Below are 18,895 nucleotides of genomic sequence, written 5' to 3' on the forward strand. Positions count from 1 at the left end.
GCTATGAACTTGGAAACATTTGTGATGCCCTAATTGAAATTTCTGATACTACCTTTCCTGGATCAATTCGGCATGTTCAGATGCAGAAGCTCTTGCAAATGGCCTTTCCAAGTTCAAATTGTGACTTAACTCACTTTGTGGTATAATATCCTTTTCGAGATTAACCTCACTAGTAAGCAGCTTCAGGAAAAGAACTTGAGCATACATTCTGCTATTGACAAATGCAGCAAACTAAAAAATATTCTGGAGGAATTCAGAAATGATGAAGGGTTTGAAAGAACACTGGTAGATTCTCTCGAGCTTGCTTAAGAAATAGACTTTCCGACGGAATTTGAACCAGAGCCAGTTCGCATTTGGCAAAAGAAACAGCCGTTTTCATATGAAGGACGAGACAAACCCATTCAGAACCCAAACCAAAGGTTCAAAGTGAATTTCTACTTCGCAGTCCTTGATACTGCTATTCACTCTGTTGATGAAAGATTTCAACAGATGCAACAGCTAAAGTCAGTGTTTGGCTTTCTATATGAAATTCATAGCTTGCAAAAGAAAATAGCAAAACAAATAAGAGAATTCTGTATAAAACTGGAGTCGGCATTGGCTTATGGAAAATTGAAAAGACATTGATGCTACAGATTTGTGTGGTGAGCTTCAGGCTTTTTCAAGACGACTTAAGAAACATTCCACTCCTGAAGAAGTACTGAAGTTTGTTTGTGAAAATAAACTCAGACAGTTTTCCAAACTTTTTTATAGCTCTATGCATTCTTTTAATTTTGCCAGTTAATTTCCTGTAGCTAGTGGGGAACATAGCTTCTCAAAGTTAAAATTGATAAAAACGTGTGTTCAACAATGGTGCAAGAGAGACTTGTTGGACTTGCCACAATGTCAATAGAGCATGAAATAGCTGGAAAACTGGATCTAAAAGAACTAGTGACTGAATTTTCAAAACTTAAAGTAAGAAAAGTCATGTTTTAAGAGCACAGAGTGTTTTTTTTTATTTAGAGTTTTGTAAATACAGGTTAAAGTTTATTGAAGAGTTTTCTTATTTCCTTCTATATTGGATGTGGTGGTAATGGCAGTTAAAGCAGGATAGCGTAATGGATGATTTTGGATTTGTAATAATAAAAATGATTAACATTTTTAATGCATTTTTATTTTGAAATCGGACTGAAATATCATCTAGCTGTCGTGTACAAATTTATTCTGAAAATTTCGTGTCTCTGTTTTATCTGATCTCTAACGTTGGTTAGACGGATGGACGGATAAACCGAATAATTAAGCCTCTGTTTAAAAAATATTAAAAAGAAAAAAGGGGTAAAATGTTTCCCAGGTTACCAAAAACCTCAGCCTAGATCTGCCCTTGGGGTTGTTTGAGGGTGGGGATGCCAATTGCATGGTTCGCCTAGGGCGCCAGTTGCTGGCAAGTAGTCTAGGGCCACCCCCACTCAGAGGCGAGGCCAAGAGCTGAATTTGTATGGAAAACAAACTCCCCACTCATGCCAAGAGGTGCTTCCTTTAAGTCAGGGTTATGACACATTAGTTTGAGTGGAGGAGTTCGCATTGTTGCTCTCTATGCCCTTCCTTGTTCTGTAGATTAATGGAGGATTTCAGTCTCCAGGAATCTCAATCCAGTACCTGTCCTGGACACTAAATTAACATTAAAACTTAAACAAATATAAAAGCCAGATTTACAAATTTTATAATCTAATTGCAGATAAGTAGCATCTCTTGTTAATACGTAGGACCAAATTGTGCTGTGATTTTAAATCCCTTTCGTTAGACAAAGTTGGTCTAGCATTCAAGTGTTTGCATTCTCAACCAAATGTAATCTGTTATATGCGGGGGGGGGGGCAGGGGTTTGTGGAAGGGCCATAAACCCTGGTGCCCCCGCATTTTTTTGCAACTGGCCTTGCCCCTCCACTTCCCCCCCCCCTCAAGGCCCACCCCGGCCAGGCCTGCAGCTGGAGCCTGTCTGGGGAGCCTGGGCAGCTGCGGGGAACCATGTACCCTCCAGTTGTCCTGGACGGGGGGGCGTGGTGCCAGGGGTGGGGATATGGGCTGGTGGGGGCTGCTCTCGGGGGGGGGACCCCCGCACAGGTGGCTTCCAGCTTGGCCAAGGGTGGGGCTTCAGGGGGAAGAAGAGGGGCAAGGCCACAGAGGTTTTGGGAAGGCTCCATCATCAATGGTTCTATGGCCTGATATGTGGCATGCAATGTTACATATTTTGAATAGATTCCTAGATTCCAAGGCCATAAGGGACCACTGTGATCATCTGGTCTGACCACCTCCTGTATAACACATGCCGTAGAATTTCTCCAAAGTAATTCCAAAGCATAGCTTTGACAAAAACATCCAATCTTGATTTAAAAATTGTCAGTGATGGCAGAATCCATTACAAACCTTGGTAAATTGTTCCAGTGGTTAATTACTCTCTCCGTTAAAAATTTCTTGCTTATTTACAGTTGAATTTGTCTAGCTTCAACTTCCAGCCATTGGATCGTGTTATACCTTTCTTGGCTAGATTGAAGAGTGCTTTTTTAAATATTTATTCCCCATATAGATAATTATAGACTATAATCAAGCCGCTAATATCCTTTTTCAATATGTGAGCCTACAACTCTAAGATCTAGGAAGCTTTCATAATAAAGTAGCAACATTTATTAGTGTTTTTTCTCCAACAAGAAATGGGTAAAATAAGGAACCTTTTTCAATTTAGGCCTTGGGTATTTTATTCTCAGAGGTATTTCAGAATCAAGGAATTTGCATATTATTGAGCAGCTAGTTGTTAACTTTCGTGTGTCCTCTGCCTTGTCTTGTCTTGTGTTAGTTCATCATATCTTATTTAGGTTGTTAGAATTTCAGATCAAGGAATATGTTATGAGTTCATCCTTTTTCCTACATGCAAGGGGAATGGGAAACAGTGTTTATGTTTTAAAGTAGAATATCTCTTCATCGGAGAAGGGACACAAGTAAGAGACTTGACATGTCTGTTGAAAAATAACTATATTTTTATTTTCCAGGTGGGTTGGTCACTTTTTTGTAAATTAATAGAAGTGTGTCCAGCCACTCTACATAACATAGCTCCTCAGGATGTTGGAAAGGATTGGGAAGTACTTGGTGTTCATCAGTAAGTATATAAATTTTACAAACAAATAGTGTATGCAAAATGTCTCCTAGAGTTCTAGAAGAAGAAAGTAGGAGAAAAATGTTTTGGTTTTTTTTAACACATTAAGTAATTGTTCTAGATTAACTTTCTAACTTGGTTATTACAGTTTTATCGTATAGTAATGCAGAGTAAAAAAAAATCCACTAGAGTTCCATCATAAGACTTAGGTGAAGATTAAAAGGTTGTTTGGAACAGGCTCTAATGGATAGAAACTAGGACAGCAAAGAGGAAAAAATACTCGTATAAAAAGATTTATTGGAAGGTGAACCAGTAAATTGCTGTGTCTTTGATTGCCATTCCCATATTAGAAAATCTCTTTGAAAATAACTTGATCCGGGATTGTATGAGGAGCCTATATAGTGATCAGTGTGTTGTGTTTATGTCAAGTCTGTTGTTTAGTAGGTAGGCTAAGACAGTATGTGTTCAACCAGCTGGAGTTGTTAAGTTTTTTTACTCCTAAATATGGTGCTTTAACTATTAGAAAACTGGAAGTCATAAAAGCATGAACTGTCACTAGGTTCTCATTTGGCAGGATGTGGAAAGGTCTCTTGGCTGGCCAAATGCCAATGAAGGCATTTCAGAACCATTCTGACCATTCAATATGGGGGCAAACGTTTTAGAAGGAGGATGATATTACTATGTTTGCGAGGTCTTCAGATTGATTGATTCTTCTCACCAGCATTACCTCCATTTTCCCTGGGTTCGTCGTCCGCAAACTAGTGTATCCGAGCACTGATCTCATTTAGGTACTACGACAGCCAGGGGATTCCATTCTTAGCATTCAGAGTGAAAGAAATAAAGTTCTGTGACCTCTACATACTGTTGGCAGATTAGGGCATTTTATGAACTCACCTAGCAGTAACACACATCTTAAGTTGGAAAGAGGATAAAGTTTTGTGGAACTCCACAAGTGAGAACTTGTAAGGTAGAAGTGCAGTCCCCTCATAGTAGTGGTTGAGAGGAAGGATCTCTTCCACCTCATGGAGTTTCCATCAGTCTTGCTAGCTCTTTAAGATGGAACAGCATCATCTCAGGATTTAAGCTGTCAAGTGCAGCCAAGTGAGGCAGTAATATGGGTATGGAGGTACATTCCTTATCTGTGGTTAAGAAAAGATAGTCCACTAGTGTGGTCAAATAAGCAATTTTGGTCAAATATGTAATTGGGAAGGTCCAATGTCACAGATCAGGTACAGGTCAGGTGAGTACTCTTTCCAATCTTCCCCATTTCTTTACTCAAAAAGGATACCAGGTTATAGTTGATAAGATCAGTTGCGTCAAACTATAGTTTATTATGCAATAATTTGTAGGAGTGTCTGGTATACGCTGTAGTGCTGCTGCATTGCATCAACTGCCTGATGGTTGTAGAGGGGCAGTATGCAGGTAGGCTAAAGATGAAAACATAATTTATATACAGTTGATTTGTACTGTAAGATGATACACTTTTGTGTATTTTTGGAAAACAGAAATTTTAAGTTAGAAATTTTGACATAGATTGTAAGTGCTCTTGGGCAGGGACTGTCTTTTTACTCTGTTTGTACAGCACCTAGCAAAATGGGTCCTGATCCATTGTAACGTCTGGTACCTGCTACAGTATGACAAATTAATTATAATAACTTGACTAATTGGTTCACAAGACTTTCTGGCTCAACATTATATTAAATGTTATAAAAAAACAATGCAGCAAATGAAGTAACTTTTCACATCTTGACTGATACGTTGATAAGTAGTTTATATAACAACTCTCAAAAAAGAAACATAAGGAAATTCTCTCAGCATATCTGGGCTCTTTCTAAATGCTCACAAACCTTTTGCCAGAGCTTTTGTAATCCATAGGCATGCGCATGGGGTGTGCTGGGTGTGCTCAGGCACATCCTAATCAGGGCTGCCCCAAGAGCCCAAAAAAAAAAAAGGTGGTGGGTGGGGGTGGGGGGAGCCGGACTGCAGGAGATGGAGGCTGGAGGAGTCTGGGGTAGGGGAGGCCCCAGCCCGGTGTCTCTTCTCCACCCCCATTCTCCCCTGCGGGGGCAGAAGCTTGGTGGTGTTGCGCGCCCCGGGCTCTGTCCTGCTGCTCCACGTCAGCCGGTGGCCAAGCTCCCGCCTCCTCCCCACAGCATGCTGCGTACTCGCCCCTCCTCCTCTCACTCTTTCGCTCTCCCTGCCCCCGATCAGCTGTGTGTCGGGGAGAGAGAGGAGGAATTGGAGAAGAGGCGGGGGCAGGGCCTTGGGAAAGGGGGTGGAATCAGGGTATAGCCTCTCCAGCCCCCTGCTGTGAACCACTCAGGGCAGGGAGCTAGGACTCCTGCACCCCTCCACATCCCCACCCCCATCCTGAGCACCAAATGGGGAGCTCCTGCACCCTCCCGCCCACATATCCACCTGCACCCCTCGCACCAAATGGTAGCTGCCCCAGGTAAGCGCTCCACACCCCAACCTCCTGGCCAGACCCTGCACCCCAACTCCCAGCCTGCTCCTGCACCCTAACTCCCTCCCAGACCCTGCATCCCTAGCCCTGTACTCAGTGCACCCCCACCCTCAGCTTGGTGCGGAGAGAGACAAAGAGAATGGGCTAGAACCAGGGAGAAGGTTGGTACCTGCTCTTTGTGGGCAGGAGTGGGGGGATCCTGTTTACCCCCACCCCAGCCCTGCTGCACTTGCAGTTTATGCCTAGCCCCTCCCTTGCTCCAGGGACCAACCCTAGCTCCTGCCCCGCTGTGATTTCGTCCCCGGCCCCTGCCTTACTCCAGTCAGCAGGGACTAATCCTCCCCCCATGCCCCACTGTGCTCCTTTTGCCCCTGGCCCCTGCCTCACTCCAGCTGGGGACCAATCCTTGCCCCCGTCCCCACCATGTCCAGCTGTTAGGGTGGATAAAAATCAATGATTTAAAAAAAAAAAATCAAAAATATCGGATTTTTTTAATTTAAATTGGATTTTTGAGGGAAAAACATATCTAAAGATAGATACATTATATCTCATCATGGAATAGGGATTATAAATTCTAATTCTATAGTGTGAGACAATATATTCATGTAATGTTTAAGAAAAGTTTTGTAAATGAGTTCTAATAGTTCATGGATTAGGGACCCAATCTTGTGGGGTTCCACAGGCTTCTGTATAGATTATTTAGGTTAATCTTTTTATCTACCCAATGGGACTCAGTGCTCAGTCTCGAAGATACCATCAGAAATGCTTAGTTTTGCAGTTGTATTATGTTGTATTATTAGGCAATAAACACCGAATTGCATAATATAGATGTTGTAGAAATGTATAGAAAGCCCGCGTTCGCTCGCAGCATGTGTCCCCACTACTGCGGCACTGCATTACCATTACCCCTCCCCCTCCGACTACTATTCTAGAAAATTCTTTGACTTATATAAGCGGTCATGTCAGGCGTGCCCAGCGCAGCATCTACAGTGTTTGTAATCTTTGTCGCGTGTACGCTACTGAAATAGCATAACAAACTCGTGGCTTTACGTTTTAATTCAATCATATGATACCCCCTTTTAAAATATGGATCAGTTCATTGTTAATATAAGAAAAGGAGCAGACAAACTGAATTATAATGAATGTGCTGACAGTAGTGCAAATACCTCGGACTCCTTGGTTAAGAACTTACATGAAGGCAGTGCCGCCACCAGTTCTAGTGCGTGCAATAAACTGAGTAATGACCAACAGAAACAGACTTTCTCTTAGTTCAGGTCAGTGTAGTTCCTATTCAAAGCCATCAAACATTCCATCTGATGACCCGGTCTGTGATATTCCAAAAAACAGATTAGAACGCCAGTCTCAATTATCTAGAGGTCCTTATCAACCTAGATTGAGTATGTTTCCTAGAAGTAAAATAGGGAATAAACAAAGAAGTTTTCAGTCCGATTGGTATTGGTAAAGTATAGATGGTTAGAATATAACTCATCAAAGGACACAGCATTTTGCTTTTACTGCTGTTTCGTCTCCTCTAATGATGCAGCAAACAAAGGTCACACTGATCCAGCATTTATTGATAAGGGATTCAGAAACTGGCATAGGGCTAACAAATGTTTTAAAAACCACCTACTGTCAAAATCTCATGTGTTGAGCTGTTCTTCATGGTCAAGTTTTAATGAAGGGAAACCTATTGATGTATTGTTGGGTGAGGGCAAGCAGGCTTATCTGTCTAAACAAGAAGAACAATGCCATAACCAAAGTGTTATGAGCGACTGATTGACATTGTTCTGTGTTTGGCGAAAGGTGGGAGACCATTCAGGGGTCACAATGAAAAAGCTGACAGTGTTGAGAAGGTTTATTTCTAAATCTTGTCAATATGCTCCAAAAATATGATCCCATAATGGCAAAGCATGTGCAGCAATCTCCTTGAAACGCTACCTATCTGAGTAATTGCATCCAAAATGATTTAATTGTAGCCTTGCACAACGTTGTGCAACAAAAGATTGTGTCTTCACTAAATGGAAAAATGGTCTCAATAATTGCCACCAACACTACTGACTGTGGACACCATGAACAGATGTCCATTGTGGTGCAGTATTTTGGCAATGAAAAACATAGTCCAGTTGAACATTTTGTGTCTGAGCATCAACTGTTAATAGTCTGAACAGTCTATTTTTGACCAGTTAAATGACGTCTTTTGCATTCTTAAAATTGACTGACCATCAGTGATGTCTGTCTGTTTTGATGGCGCATCTACTATGTCTGGATGTACTGTGGGAGTTCAAATGAAATGTAAAGAAAGAAACAGTGAAATACTCGATGTAACTGCTATGCGCATTGTTTGAACCTTGTCCTAGAAGATGCATGCACGGCAAGTAAACAAAACAGAACTATCTTTGATTTTTTTTCGTGTTATTCAGACTCTTTTTATACCTTCATGGAGGGGAATCCTGTGCAACATGCAGTAATGGAGAAGATTTCATAAGAAGTAAGATCCCAGTTGAAGACTTTGAAGTCCCTGTCAAACACAAGATGGGCACGCAGAGCAGAAGCAATGGCTGCTGTAAAACAAAACTACTCCATCATTTTACAAGCTTTACAAAAGATTATCGAAACAACTCACCTTGCTGATGCTAAAATAAAAGCCATGGGCCTTATCCGTGACCTAAACTCATTCACGGTTTCATAGTAGCAGCCATGTTAGTCTGTATCCGCAAAAAGAAAAGTACTCCTTTTGCTTTTTGTAATTCATTCAAGTTCATCTTTGCCCTTCACATGATGCACCCTATTCTCCAGATGGTGGTAAAAGTGAGTAAGGCTCTTCAAGCTCCAGATCTCAACTTACTGCAATGACAAGGGTGAAAAGCTTGTGTAACTCTTTGGCTGCAATGAGAAGTGGCCCAGAATATTTTCAATCTATTTTCAATGACAGTGTGAAAATGTGTGTAGAGAATGATATATCGATTCCTCCTGTTAAGAAGAGAAAAATGTCCACTTGTATTGCTGACACGTTTGAGTCCCAGCATCACTTTGATACAAAAGAGGAGCAGGAAAGAATAACTTTCTTACCCACTCCTAGACTCAATGATTACCGGCATTGACCAGCGATTTGAACAGGAGACTTGTAAAGTTGTGACTGCAATGGGAAAACTGCTGAGCTGAGACATTGGCAGGGACAATATAGTTGGAAGCTGAAGTCAGATTGCTTCGGGGCTATGACGGATCTATTCCTAAAGGTAGCACTATGAACACCACCAGAGAGTGGCTTGATTGGCTAAAGGAATTGGCCATGTTCCAGGCCTTTTAGAAATCTATTCAGTGTTTTGCAGTCTTACCTGTTACAAGCTGTTCATGAGAGAGAGTCTTTTCGAAACTAGCACATATCAAAAAACAAACTAAGAAGTAAAATGTCCCAACAGCGCCTCGACTCACCCATGATTTTGTACATTGAACAAGAATTGGCTTTGTCAGTTAATTACAATTATGTGATTGAGGAATTTAAGTCCATAACACCTGGTGAGCGACGTCTCGTTCTCTAGGACAGGAAGATGAAGAAACCTTAATCTGTTTTGGTCAATTTGGGTTAGCTCATTATCTGGTTAAAGATAAAGATCATGAAAATTGACTGTATTGTTGCCGGCACCCAATGCCGAGAGGCAAAACAACAGCAGGGGTTCATTACCCGGTGTGTTTCACTCAATAATCACAGCGGGGTGGAGAAGCAGAAAAGTTTATTTGCAGCTGCAAACAAGGTACAGGGAGAATAGAATCTCAAATCCTGCACACCAGAGCAGGTCATTACACACATTTTTATATTCCTTAATGCTACTGCACTACACATCAGCCAATTAAAACTTTGCACAAAAACTCTGCCTTCCTTATATGGGTTACAACAATGTTTATTTCCTGCAACCTCTAATAAGCATTCCTAGCAACTTAAACAACCAGCACATTCTGTCTGGCCTTGTAACTATCTCCTATTATCTTTAACTTGGTGTCAGCAAACCTTACACTATAAGGCATTATCTGCGGCTGCAACATTGTTTTAAGAGCAAAAGAGCTTACTCAAACCAGCCAGGCCTGAATTCTATTAAGGGGGTTGAGAAGAAGCCCTTAGGCCTTCAGCAGGGAGACTTCCTCAACCCTTATGGCCTTCCATCCCCTTGACTTAACTAGTGGCCATGCCCTGGGGTCTCCAATAGTGTCTTTGTATACGCCTGGTTATCATTACAGCAAAAAATTGGTATTTTGTATCGGATTTTTAAAGTTTGTATTTTTTAAGTAAAGTTTAGTTGTTAATTTAAAAAACATTAAGTTTTTAGTTAAGTTTTAGTTTGTTTGATGAATAAAAATAATGTCCTTTATGATTGAGCATTCAATAAATGTTCACCTTAAAAAAAAAAAAATATTCCCTAGGTGCACACCCTAATTAAATGTGCTACGCATGCCTATGTTGTAATCTTTGACTTTAAGTTGGTCATACAGTAAATGGAGTGAAAGTGTTTAACTTCCTCGCTTTCAATTACTTTTGAGATGGGAGGATATGTGGAGAATTTCTTTATGCATTGCTCAGTCTTTTGATCTTAATAACCAGGCCAACTCATGTCTGGCCAACTCATGTCTGTAGAATGTAGGTACTTCAGAGCTGAGATTTATTGTTTGGCACTGCTCACCTGCTATGAAATGTCCAGAAAACACAGGGGCAAACCTAATTTCCATTTCCCTTTATGTTCTAGAGCTGGTGAGAGTCTGCTGTGCAAAGGAGGGGTTGGATTTCAGGAGGCTGAGCAGAGTCATATGGGCCAACTTTGAGTTCTCCTTGCATTCAGGGTGTGGGATATATGTGGGCAAGGGAGAAATTGGACAGAAGGATCTGTCTTTCCTCCACAGTGGGGTGCATTAGGGATGTTCAGGACTATGGTACTTCAGGCACTGGGTTGAAGTATCCTTTGAGAAGTCTGTGGAGCTACTCTACTAGTTTGAAGGGAGAATATTTTCCTTCCTTCCCTCCAAGCATCTCCCCAGCATTCAGTCCAACTAAGAATTTGTCTGAGGTCTCTGCCCCAGTGTAGAGGACCTGTATAAGGCCTTCTGCCCCTCTTAAGCCCAACAGAGGAGATCAGTGAATAATATTGAAGGTGCAATGACATCTTTTCTCATGAATATCAAGACTATCTTTAACTGAAGCTTGATTTCCACTGTTGAGAATGACCCAAATAGTGCACTTGATCCATAGGTTATGCAGTGGTCACCTGGAGCCTACAAGCGCCTGGTTTTTATTGGATTTGTGATGGGTCAAGACAGTGTCTTAGTTCACTGCAAATTGGCACACAAATCCAATATACATGGTAAGTAGTTGCTTTCAGATGTATGTCACTGACATAGAACATAGGCAACCTAGACATTTCATTCTATAAATAACACTACTACACATATTACTTTGCTATGTGGTATGGAGGGTTGTAAACTGTGGCTGAAGACACCCCAAACTCATGAGGAGTGAATAGAGTACCTGCTCTGCTGGTAGCTCATCCCTGGCTCCTAGACATTGAAGGTACCACTCTATTGGATTGGGACTCTTCAGCTCAAAGAAAGGGGTCTGGAGAAAGGGGCAGGAAGGGCTGAGAACCAGCTAATCTCCCAGCATATTCCTATGGGACCCTGTGATTTCCAGGGGAGAATGTGTCCAGGAGTCGCTGTGGGTTGAAACATGCTGCAAATCATACTATAGTGAGGGAGAGGGAAGACCAGTGAGCTTGGGACTCCATGCCGGTATGTCTGTTTTCTAGGGAGTCTAAAGATCTACATGGATATTGGAGACCATTTGTTCTAGACAGGGTGGTGAACTCCTTTCTCCTAGGTGGGACAGTTGTGAGGGAACTCAAATTTGTGAGGAAAATTTGTTTTTTCCTCAGTTGCTTTGCTGGTAAACCCAGCAGCATGTGGCCTATTATGTATATATTGGTATGACTGGCATCCCTTTTTTTCTTTTTACCATTTTACTCCCCTAGAGCCAGATTCTGCTCTCATGCATATCCATCCCCATTTACTTCAGTGGGAATTGTGCATGTGTATCTAATGGCAGAAGTTGTTCCTCAGCAGTTAGTGATTTACAAGGGTCTTTTTATCTTGTTCCATTTTGTTATATAATTGTCTATCATTACATCTTTTTCTTTTTTTAAAAGATATACAGTCTCAATAAACAAAGTATAATATATAGAAATAAAATATCAAAAACTAGTTATGGTCATTGATGGCTTAAAAAACCAAACTGACAGAAAGGTATAAAATTTCTTTGAGGTGGAGCTAAAAATGACTTTAAAAAGCTTTCCCTAGGTTAAAAAAAAATTATTTCTTGAAGCAAGTGTTTGCTGTATATCTGTATTTGGTATACTTTGAACTAACATTTGATTAGTATTAATATTTTTTTCCATTTTAGGCATATTCTTAAAATGCTTACTATCCACAATGCAAACAGAAACCTCTTGATAATAGGACTCAAGACACTAAACCTACTACTCTCTTCAGGTATTATGCATTCTACTTTCCTAATTGGTATGATATTTTTAATTGTAGACTATAATATAAAATAGGTTATTCAATACATTGTGCCTGATTCTTCTCTGCCATGCACCTCTGTGCAAAGTAGGAGTAAACGCTACAAAATTGTAATAATAGTATTTTGCACCTACTTTGCACTCACTTTGCACAGGTGTATAGAACTCCACTGGCTGCAAGGCAATAGAAAATATAGACTTTCATTTTTGCTTCTAAGAATTTTTGTTCAGAACCATCAGCATTAGCATAGTAACAGATGCTTGCTGAGTAGTTATGTAATTTTTCTTACTAACTGGAAGGGCAAGTTTAACTGATTCTGACATGCTTCCATTTGTAATAGCTAGTATTTCTGAAAAAATCAGATTCTCTTGGAGACACAGTAATTTATATCATTCTGCTCACTAACACACTGATCCTTCTACACCCTGAGAGCTTCCTGTGAGATGCTGAACTTTTTGAATTCCCACTTAAATTAATGGGTATCCCCAAGGGTTATATTCTGCCACCTTTACTCTCACTAAGTAATATCTTACTGTACAAATACAGTAGAACCTCAATTTTATGAACACCTATCTTACAGTCAGTCAGTTATAGGAACCATTTTTCCCGATGGAAAAAAATCACATAATGAAAGTGACATTGTGGAAGAACAAGTCAACATCCCTTCACATTCTGGTGTCTTCTGTGCATTGGAAATAACTTTTCAGTGGTTTGAAGAACAAGAAGAAAGCAATGCAATGCATCATTCTGCAAGTTAGGCACCGAACCTACTGTAATTTTGAGCTGTTCAGTTTTATGAATTTTTTGATTTTATGAATTCCTCAATCCCCAATTAGTTCATAAATTTGAGGTTCAACTGTAGTGAGGACTATGGACTTGATCCAAAGCCTGTTGATGCCAGCGGTAGTCATTCCGTTGAGTTTAACAAGTTTTAGGTCAGGCCCTATTTGCAGACCAAGGTACTACTCAATATGAACAATAACAATGGCAAAATATGGCCATTAGTGAATGATTACTGCTAGTAGTTTTCCTTCAGTCTCATATGTCCCAGTGCTCCTAATCTATCAACTAGTTATTCTATCGCAGGTTATTTCTTACTGAAACTGTTTCTCCCAGTGCTACAGTAGATGTAACTGATGAATCAAACTTTACCCTTATCACTGCATTTTGGTTGTCTTACCTCAGAAAATGTATTGGAAACTGTATTTTCTGTCACAAAGAACTTAAATTATTCTTTCTTTTTTTATATATATATATATAGTATGTATACTTTTAATTATATTCCAGTTAGAACTGCCTAACCAAGGAGAATGCAGAGCTGTAGGACTATACATTCTCTACATACTATAGGTTCTGAATAGAACAGAATAGCTGCAATTGAAATAGTACGCATAATGAATCCTACTTTTCTTTAACACAACCTTGAAAAATTGTCATGAAAATGTATTAGTCCAACAAAAAATACACCCTTCCCGTGGTGGTCATTATCATGAAAGAACCTAATGATATTTTACTCATCCATCAGAAAAATTACATGTCATAGGTGAGTGGTTGAGTGGAGTTTTGCAAGGCTGTTTTAACCCTAGCCTTCTGATGAGTTGTTTTACATGGTCACCTATTTACTAGACACTTTCACCAATAGACAGAGTATATCATAGACTTTTAAAGAACCCATGTTAATTTAAAACAAAACTGGTTCAAGACATGTAGAAAATGCCATAAGCATTTTTTATTCTTATAATACAAGCAGTTGGCTTGATGCTTCAGTCCTTATACAGGCAATTGTTCCATTTGGATTTTGCCTGCATAGGAACTGAAGGATTGGGCCTAGTGACAGCAAGTGACTCTGGGAAACCCTTATTTGCTGTAACAACACATGGATTCAACCCATCATAGTGAAGAACAAAACTAACACTCTTAAAGATAGTATGAAATAATTTGTAATTTTATCAATCAAGTACCATGCTTCAGACAGAAATGATCCATGTAGCTTAGTACAGAATGTAATCACGTCTCATTTTCTCTTCTGCTGTATAGATATAATTACAATTATGCTCTTAGATGAAGAGACAGATGTATTTTTGTTGGTGTTTGATGCTATGCAAACCTTCCCAAACAATGAAGAAATCCAGCAGTATGGATGTAAAACTTTGCACATGCTTTTTGAGAAAGGTATTTATATTTTTCAGTTTATCATGATGTAATGATTCATAATTTGGGAATAAACTAAAGATGACTACCTAGCTGCAAAAATACATGCTATGAGTTCTGAACTGTGTTATATTTTTATATAAGTAAAGAAAGGATCACACCTCAGTTGATTGGGTGAATCAATACAAAATCCAGCTTTCAAGATCATACGAGAAAATACTCCATTGACTTTAGTGCTGCTAAAAGTCAGTCCAATGTCCATGTGTAAATGTTTTCACTTCAGAATAATTGTGATTCTGATTGTTAATGTTTTTGAAATTACTAAAGGTTTGAAGAATTTCACATTTACTGTATAATCATTTGTTATTTTAAATTTTCTTCTGAAAAAGAAAATCTTTATGTACTGATAACCTGCAAAATAGTTTTTACTTGCCATAGCTGGTTTTGATAGACCATGATATGTTTATTAAAGCAGGTCTTGAATCAAATTGAAGCATCTTGTTTTAAAATTAATTTTAAGGAATGCAACACCCTTACTGAGCCCACAACTATCTCTGCTCAACACCTATAAACAAATCTCCACTCCTCTGCTTCTGCCAGAACATATATAAAAATATCAGACAATTAGTATTTCTCTCTCCACCATTCCTATGTCACTGTCTTCTAAGCTAATAGGGACAATGGCTATATCTTCACATGTTCTTGTACAAACCTAGCACAATAATATCTCAATTTTGTTCACGGTCTCTGGTGATAAGGAAGTATAAATTTAAATTAATATTAGTGTCATACATGTTTTAATTTGTAAAATATAATTTATGTAATTATTTCAATTTTTTTTTTGGATTTGATAATTTTCTTCTTATAATTACTATTATATTATATTTGGACTAAATTCTTTGCTCCTTTATCAAACAAAACTCCCACTGAATTTTGTTATTTATTCCATTTTGAATTGATAAGTGACAGGATTTGGCCACATGAACAAATAGACTAATAATGCAAAACACATGCTCCATTCATTTGACATGCTGCTGCTGAGAATTTTGTCTTAGAATTAATGTTTTCTTGGATTTTTACTCATATAAATTGGATTATCCATTTATACAAATGTTCTAAAACAACCAAAATTTTAATGCAATGTACACTGGTAAGCAGCTGTAGTACATAATTAATACACTATATTCTCAGATATGCTTAATACATGACATGTACAATGGCAAAGGCCTACAAAACTAGTAAAAGATATGATGTTATGTCAGTGCTCATTCTAAAAAATAAGTGGAATGTGTCATTATGTCCACAACTTTAGGGTTTGATTCTCTTTGTAAATACTTTTATTTTCTATAAGAGCTCACAGCTATAAAACCATATCATGACATTGATTTTTAAGCAGTTTTCGTCACTGGTTTCAATAAAGTGTTCTGCTTAAAATTCAGTTATATAAAATAACTCATTTTAATGTATGAAAGAAATTACCAGTTTTTACACTGCATCTCAACCATATGCAAAAAGAGAAACTGATCAAGTTAGTTAATCCATTTATGTCTACACTACCGCCTATGTCAGCAAAATTTATGCCTCTCAGGAGGGTGGGTTTGCTCTCTCCTGTTGCCATAGAGTGTCTTCACCGCGTGCGCGCGCACACACGCTGCAGCGGCATAGCTGCTGCTGCAGCTCAACCTTAAGATCTCTTACTTATGTAAGCAACAGAGCAGTCAATTGATAGAAAACAGGTGTTAACGGTTCCCATTTAGTTTGTTATTGTATCATAAAGGTTTTAGCCCAAAGGAAGACAATGCTGAGAAAAGTCTTAAATTATTGAAAGGATTTTAGTCTCTAGAACACTTACCTTGTGCAAAAGGAATAAAATAAATATCAGAAAACTTTGTAAAAAAAAAAACAATTGTTTTTAATTAATAGCAAGCTGTACAAGTATATTATTTCCTTAAAACATACTACATCTGTTTGCTTTTCAATTTAGTTCCAGAAGAGCAGCTGACTGAATTTGTTGAAAGCAAAGATCACATGATCATACTGAATGTGTTAAAACAGTTTCAAGAAAAAGAAGATGTAGTACTTCCGGCACTTTATTCTTTACATTCATTAGCTGGTCCATGTAAGTGCATTACTATAATATTTGGGGCTATCGGTCTTTTCAAATCACTCACACCAGGACATTCAGTTCTGAAATGTTCTCTATACTGCTTCATGAATTCCCAGAGTAGTTCAAAGGAAAGCCATACGCATTGGTGCACTGGATGGCTTTTGGCATCTGAGGAGGTCCGGTTTAGGTGGCTGAGCAAATCTGCTTTAGCAGAAGGTGGGAGACTAGAATGTGAGAGCAGCCTTGAATCCCTCTGTGCCCACCCAGTCCTGGATAGCTATTGGCACCTCACAGGCTTAGAACTGCTCGATTGTTCCATTATTTAAGATCCACTCTATTTTTGTTCTTCTTTGGGTGGAAGCTTTCTATAGTCTTTTTTTGTATATTTGGGCTACTCTTATAATTATTTGTGAAGTGTATAGAATACTGTTTGTTGAACACAAGTTTAGTTTGTCATAACTGAGAAATCAAAAAAGTAAACACTTGAAAATGAAGGTGGTTTCTCAGCTGCTAAGAATTATATTAATTAAACATTGTGGTTACTTAGTGCTGAAACAAAATATGTGGCCTCCTTTTACTCTGAAGTAAGCTGCTTCAGAATTCTTACAAGCTCAGTTGGACTCTCCCGCTTGTGGAGTCCCAGAGCTTGGACTCCAGCCTAAGCGCAAATGTCTGCATAGCTATTTTGCAGCCCCGCAGCCCAAGCCCAAGTCTGCTGATCCTGACCAGCTGGGTAGACATTTAATTGCTAGGTAGACATACCCTGACTTAATAGAGGCAGACCTGCTTTTTGTCCCCATTTCTATTGGAAGATGATCTGCTCAGCCTCTTTCACTAATCATTAATAAGAATTTTTTGTTGTTGTTTGCTATATACTACTTGCACTTTAAACTAGGTGTAGAAATATTTGTAATTAAAACCTGCACTTCAGCACATCATTCAAAAAGCCAGAAGCATACCTTAGCTGAACACTTCTAAGCATTCTCTATCTATTGAGTGGGCATAGGGCAGAGCTAACAGCCAAAATAAGTGATGTTAACTTGCCCACAAAGGAGAGGAGATTAGAATTACAATGGTTAGAGCAGGACACTAGGGGTCAACATTTCTGGGTTGTATTCCAGGCCCTGCCACTGAACTGATGTATTGTATATCCTTGGGCTAATCACTTAAATACTGTATACTTCTGTTTACTCATCTGTAAAATGTGCAAAGAAATATTTACCTACCTGTTTACAGATTTAATTATTATTTGTAAAGCACTTGGAGACCTCTTTATGAATGGTGCTATATAAGTAAAAAGTATTATTTCTGTTAAAGGGCTAACTATGTAATAGAAGCACATCAGTAACAATTCACACTCTAAGTTGAAGTAAAATAGCATTTGTAAATATAGGTTTTAGCTAATGTCTTTCATTGTGGAAATAAGTAGAAATAATAAAAATTGTCACAGTGGCTGAAACCAAAGTATAGATCCAGTTTTTGAAATACATGTATATATTCAAACCTTATCATTTATTTTTTCTTATTTAAGAAGCATAACAATGTTGTTTTTTTTACTTTAGCCAGCAATGTTGAAGTGCTCATGTCTGGAAATGTTAGATGTTACAATGTCATAGTGGCAATGATGAAAACATTTCCCAACAGTGAACCAATTCAGGAAGTGAGTTGCTGTTTGTTGCACAAGCTTACACTTGGTAAGTTCATGAAACAGTATTTTATACTGAAGTTTTTCATGGTTTGCTTGCTTCTTTAACAGCTGACAGTGTTGCTAGTGAAAAGATTACATGACCAGTTAACCTTTAGAGTAGAACTAGATTAATGTTTATATCTAGCCAGGCAATAAAGAATTTATTTGTATTGTGGTAGCTCCTCAGGCCCCAGTCACGTAGGCACAACGCTGTACAAATACAGAACAAAAAGACAGCCTCTACCCTGAAAAACTTACACTCTAAGTACAAGCTAAGTTAGAGGAGCTAGATACAACAAACAGACAGGAGAAGCACAAGGCAACAATGACATCTATGTGTGCATAGTATCCAAGCCTTCTTTTTAGAGTTCTTACAGCATGGAAGATAGTTCCTTCTAGGATTTCATATTTGAGGTGCTGATGCGGAGTACCTGAGAAACAACTGATGATACTATATTTTCTTGTAGAAAGTGTCCTTTGGGAACTTATGTATCCTCCTTATAATGCTCCCAAAGATTCACATCACAGTAACTCTTTTTCTGGTCAAGGAAAGTTGGACCAGGTTGTTTCTGGATCGTAGAAATGCTTCAGTCTTGACTACGGTTAATCAAGAGCAAAACAAGGTGCTCCTCCACCCTCACGATGAACATAGTGTTATGCTCTATAGTCTCTGCAGCCCCTGCTTGCCTGAGAAGTTTGGGTGAAAGTTTAGGACCTGGATTTGGATCTCCTGAATTGTATGACTGCTTCTAGAGTGTCAGTCTGACGTGTTGATATTTTACTTTTGGTTATGCCTGGTGTAACACA

General features: G+C 38.9%; 1 protein-coding gene across 8 annotated transcripts in view; it reads left to right on the top strand.

The window, feature by feature from the left end:
* The window catches only part of LRRK2 (leucine rich repeat kinase 2), a 151,397-nt gene that overhangs the window by 9,096 nt on the left and 123,406 nt on the right, over positions 1-18,895 (top strand). For 6 of the 8 annotated variants that reach the window (XR_012156822.1, XR_012156823.2, XM_073328432.2 and 3 more), the window contains 5 exons: positions 3,018-3,124; positions 12,025-12,113; positions 14,181-14,315; positions 16,279-16,413; positions 17,964-18,095. Coding sequence is in view for 6 of the 8 variants with exons in the window: in XM_073328432.2 (XP_073184533.1) it covers positions 3,018-3,124; positions 12,025-12,113; positions 14,181-14,315; positions 16,279-16,413; positions 17,964-18,095 (598 nt within the window). In the remaining 2 variants the exon portion in view is untranslated. Of the gene's footprint in view, positions 1-3,017; positions 3,125-8,211; positions 8,822-12,024; positions 12,114-14,180; positions 14,316-16,278; positions 16,414-17,963; positions 18,096-18,895 lie in introns of those variants that run through there. The other 2 variants (XM_073328426.2, XM_073328427.2) reach the window with 2 other exon arrangements.

This window comes from Lepidochelys kempii, chromosome 1 (assembly GCF_965140285.1).
Source record: "Lepidochelys kempii isolate rLepKem1 chromosome 1, rLepKem1.hap1, whole genome shotgun sequence".
In the NCBI taxonomy this organism is placed as follows: Eukaryota; Metazoa; Chordata; order Testudines; family Cheloniidae; genus Lepidochelys; species Lepidochelys kempii.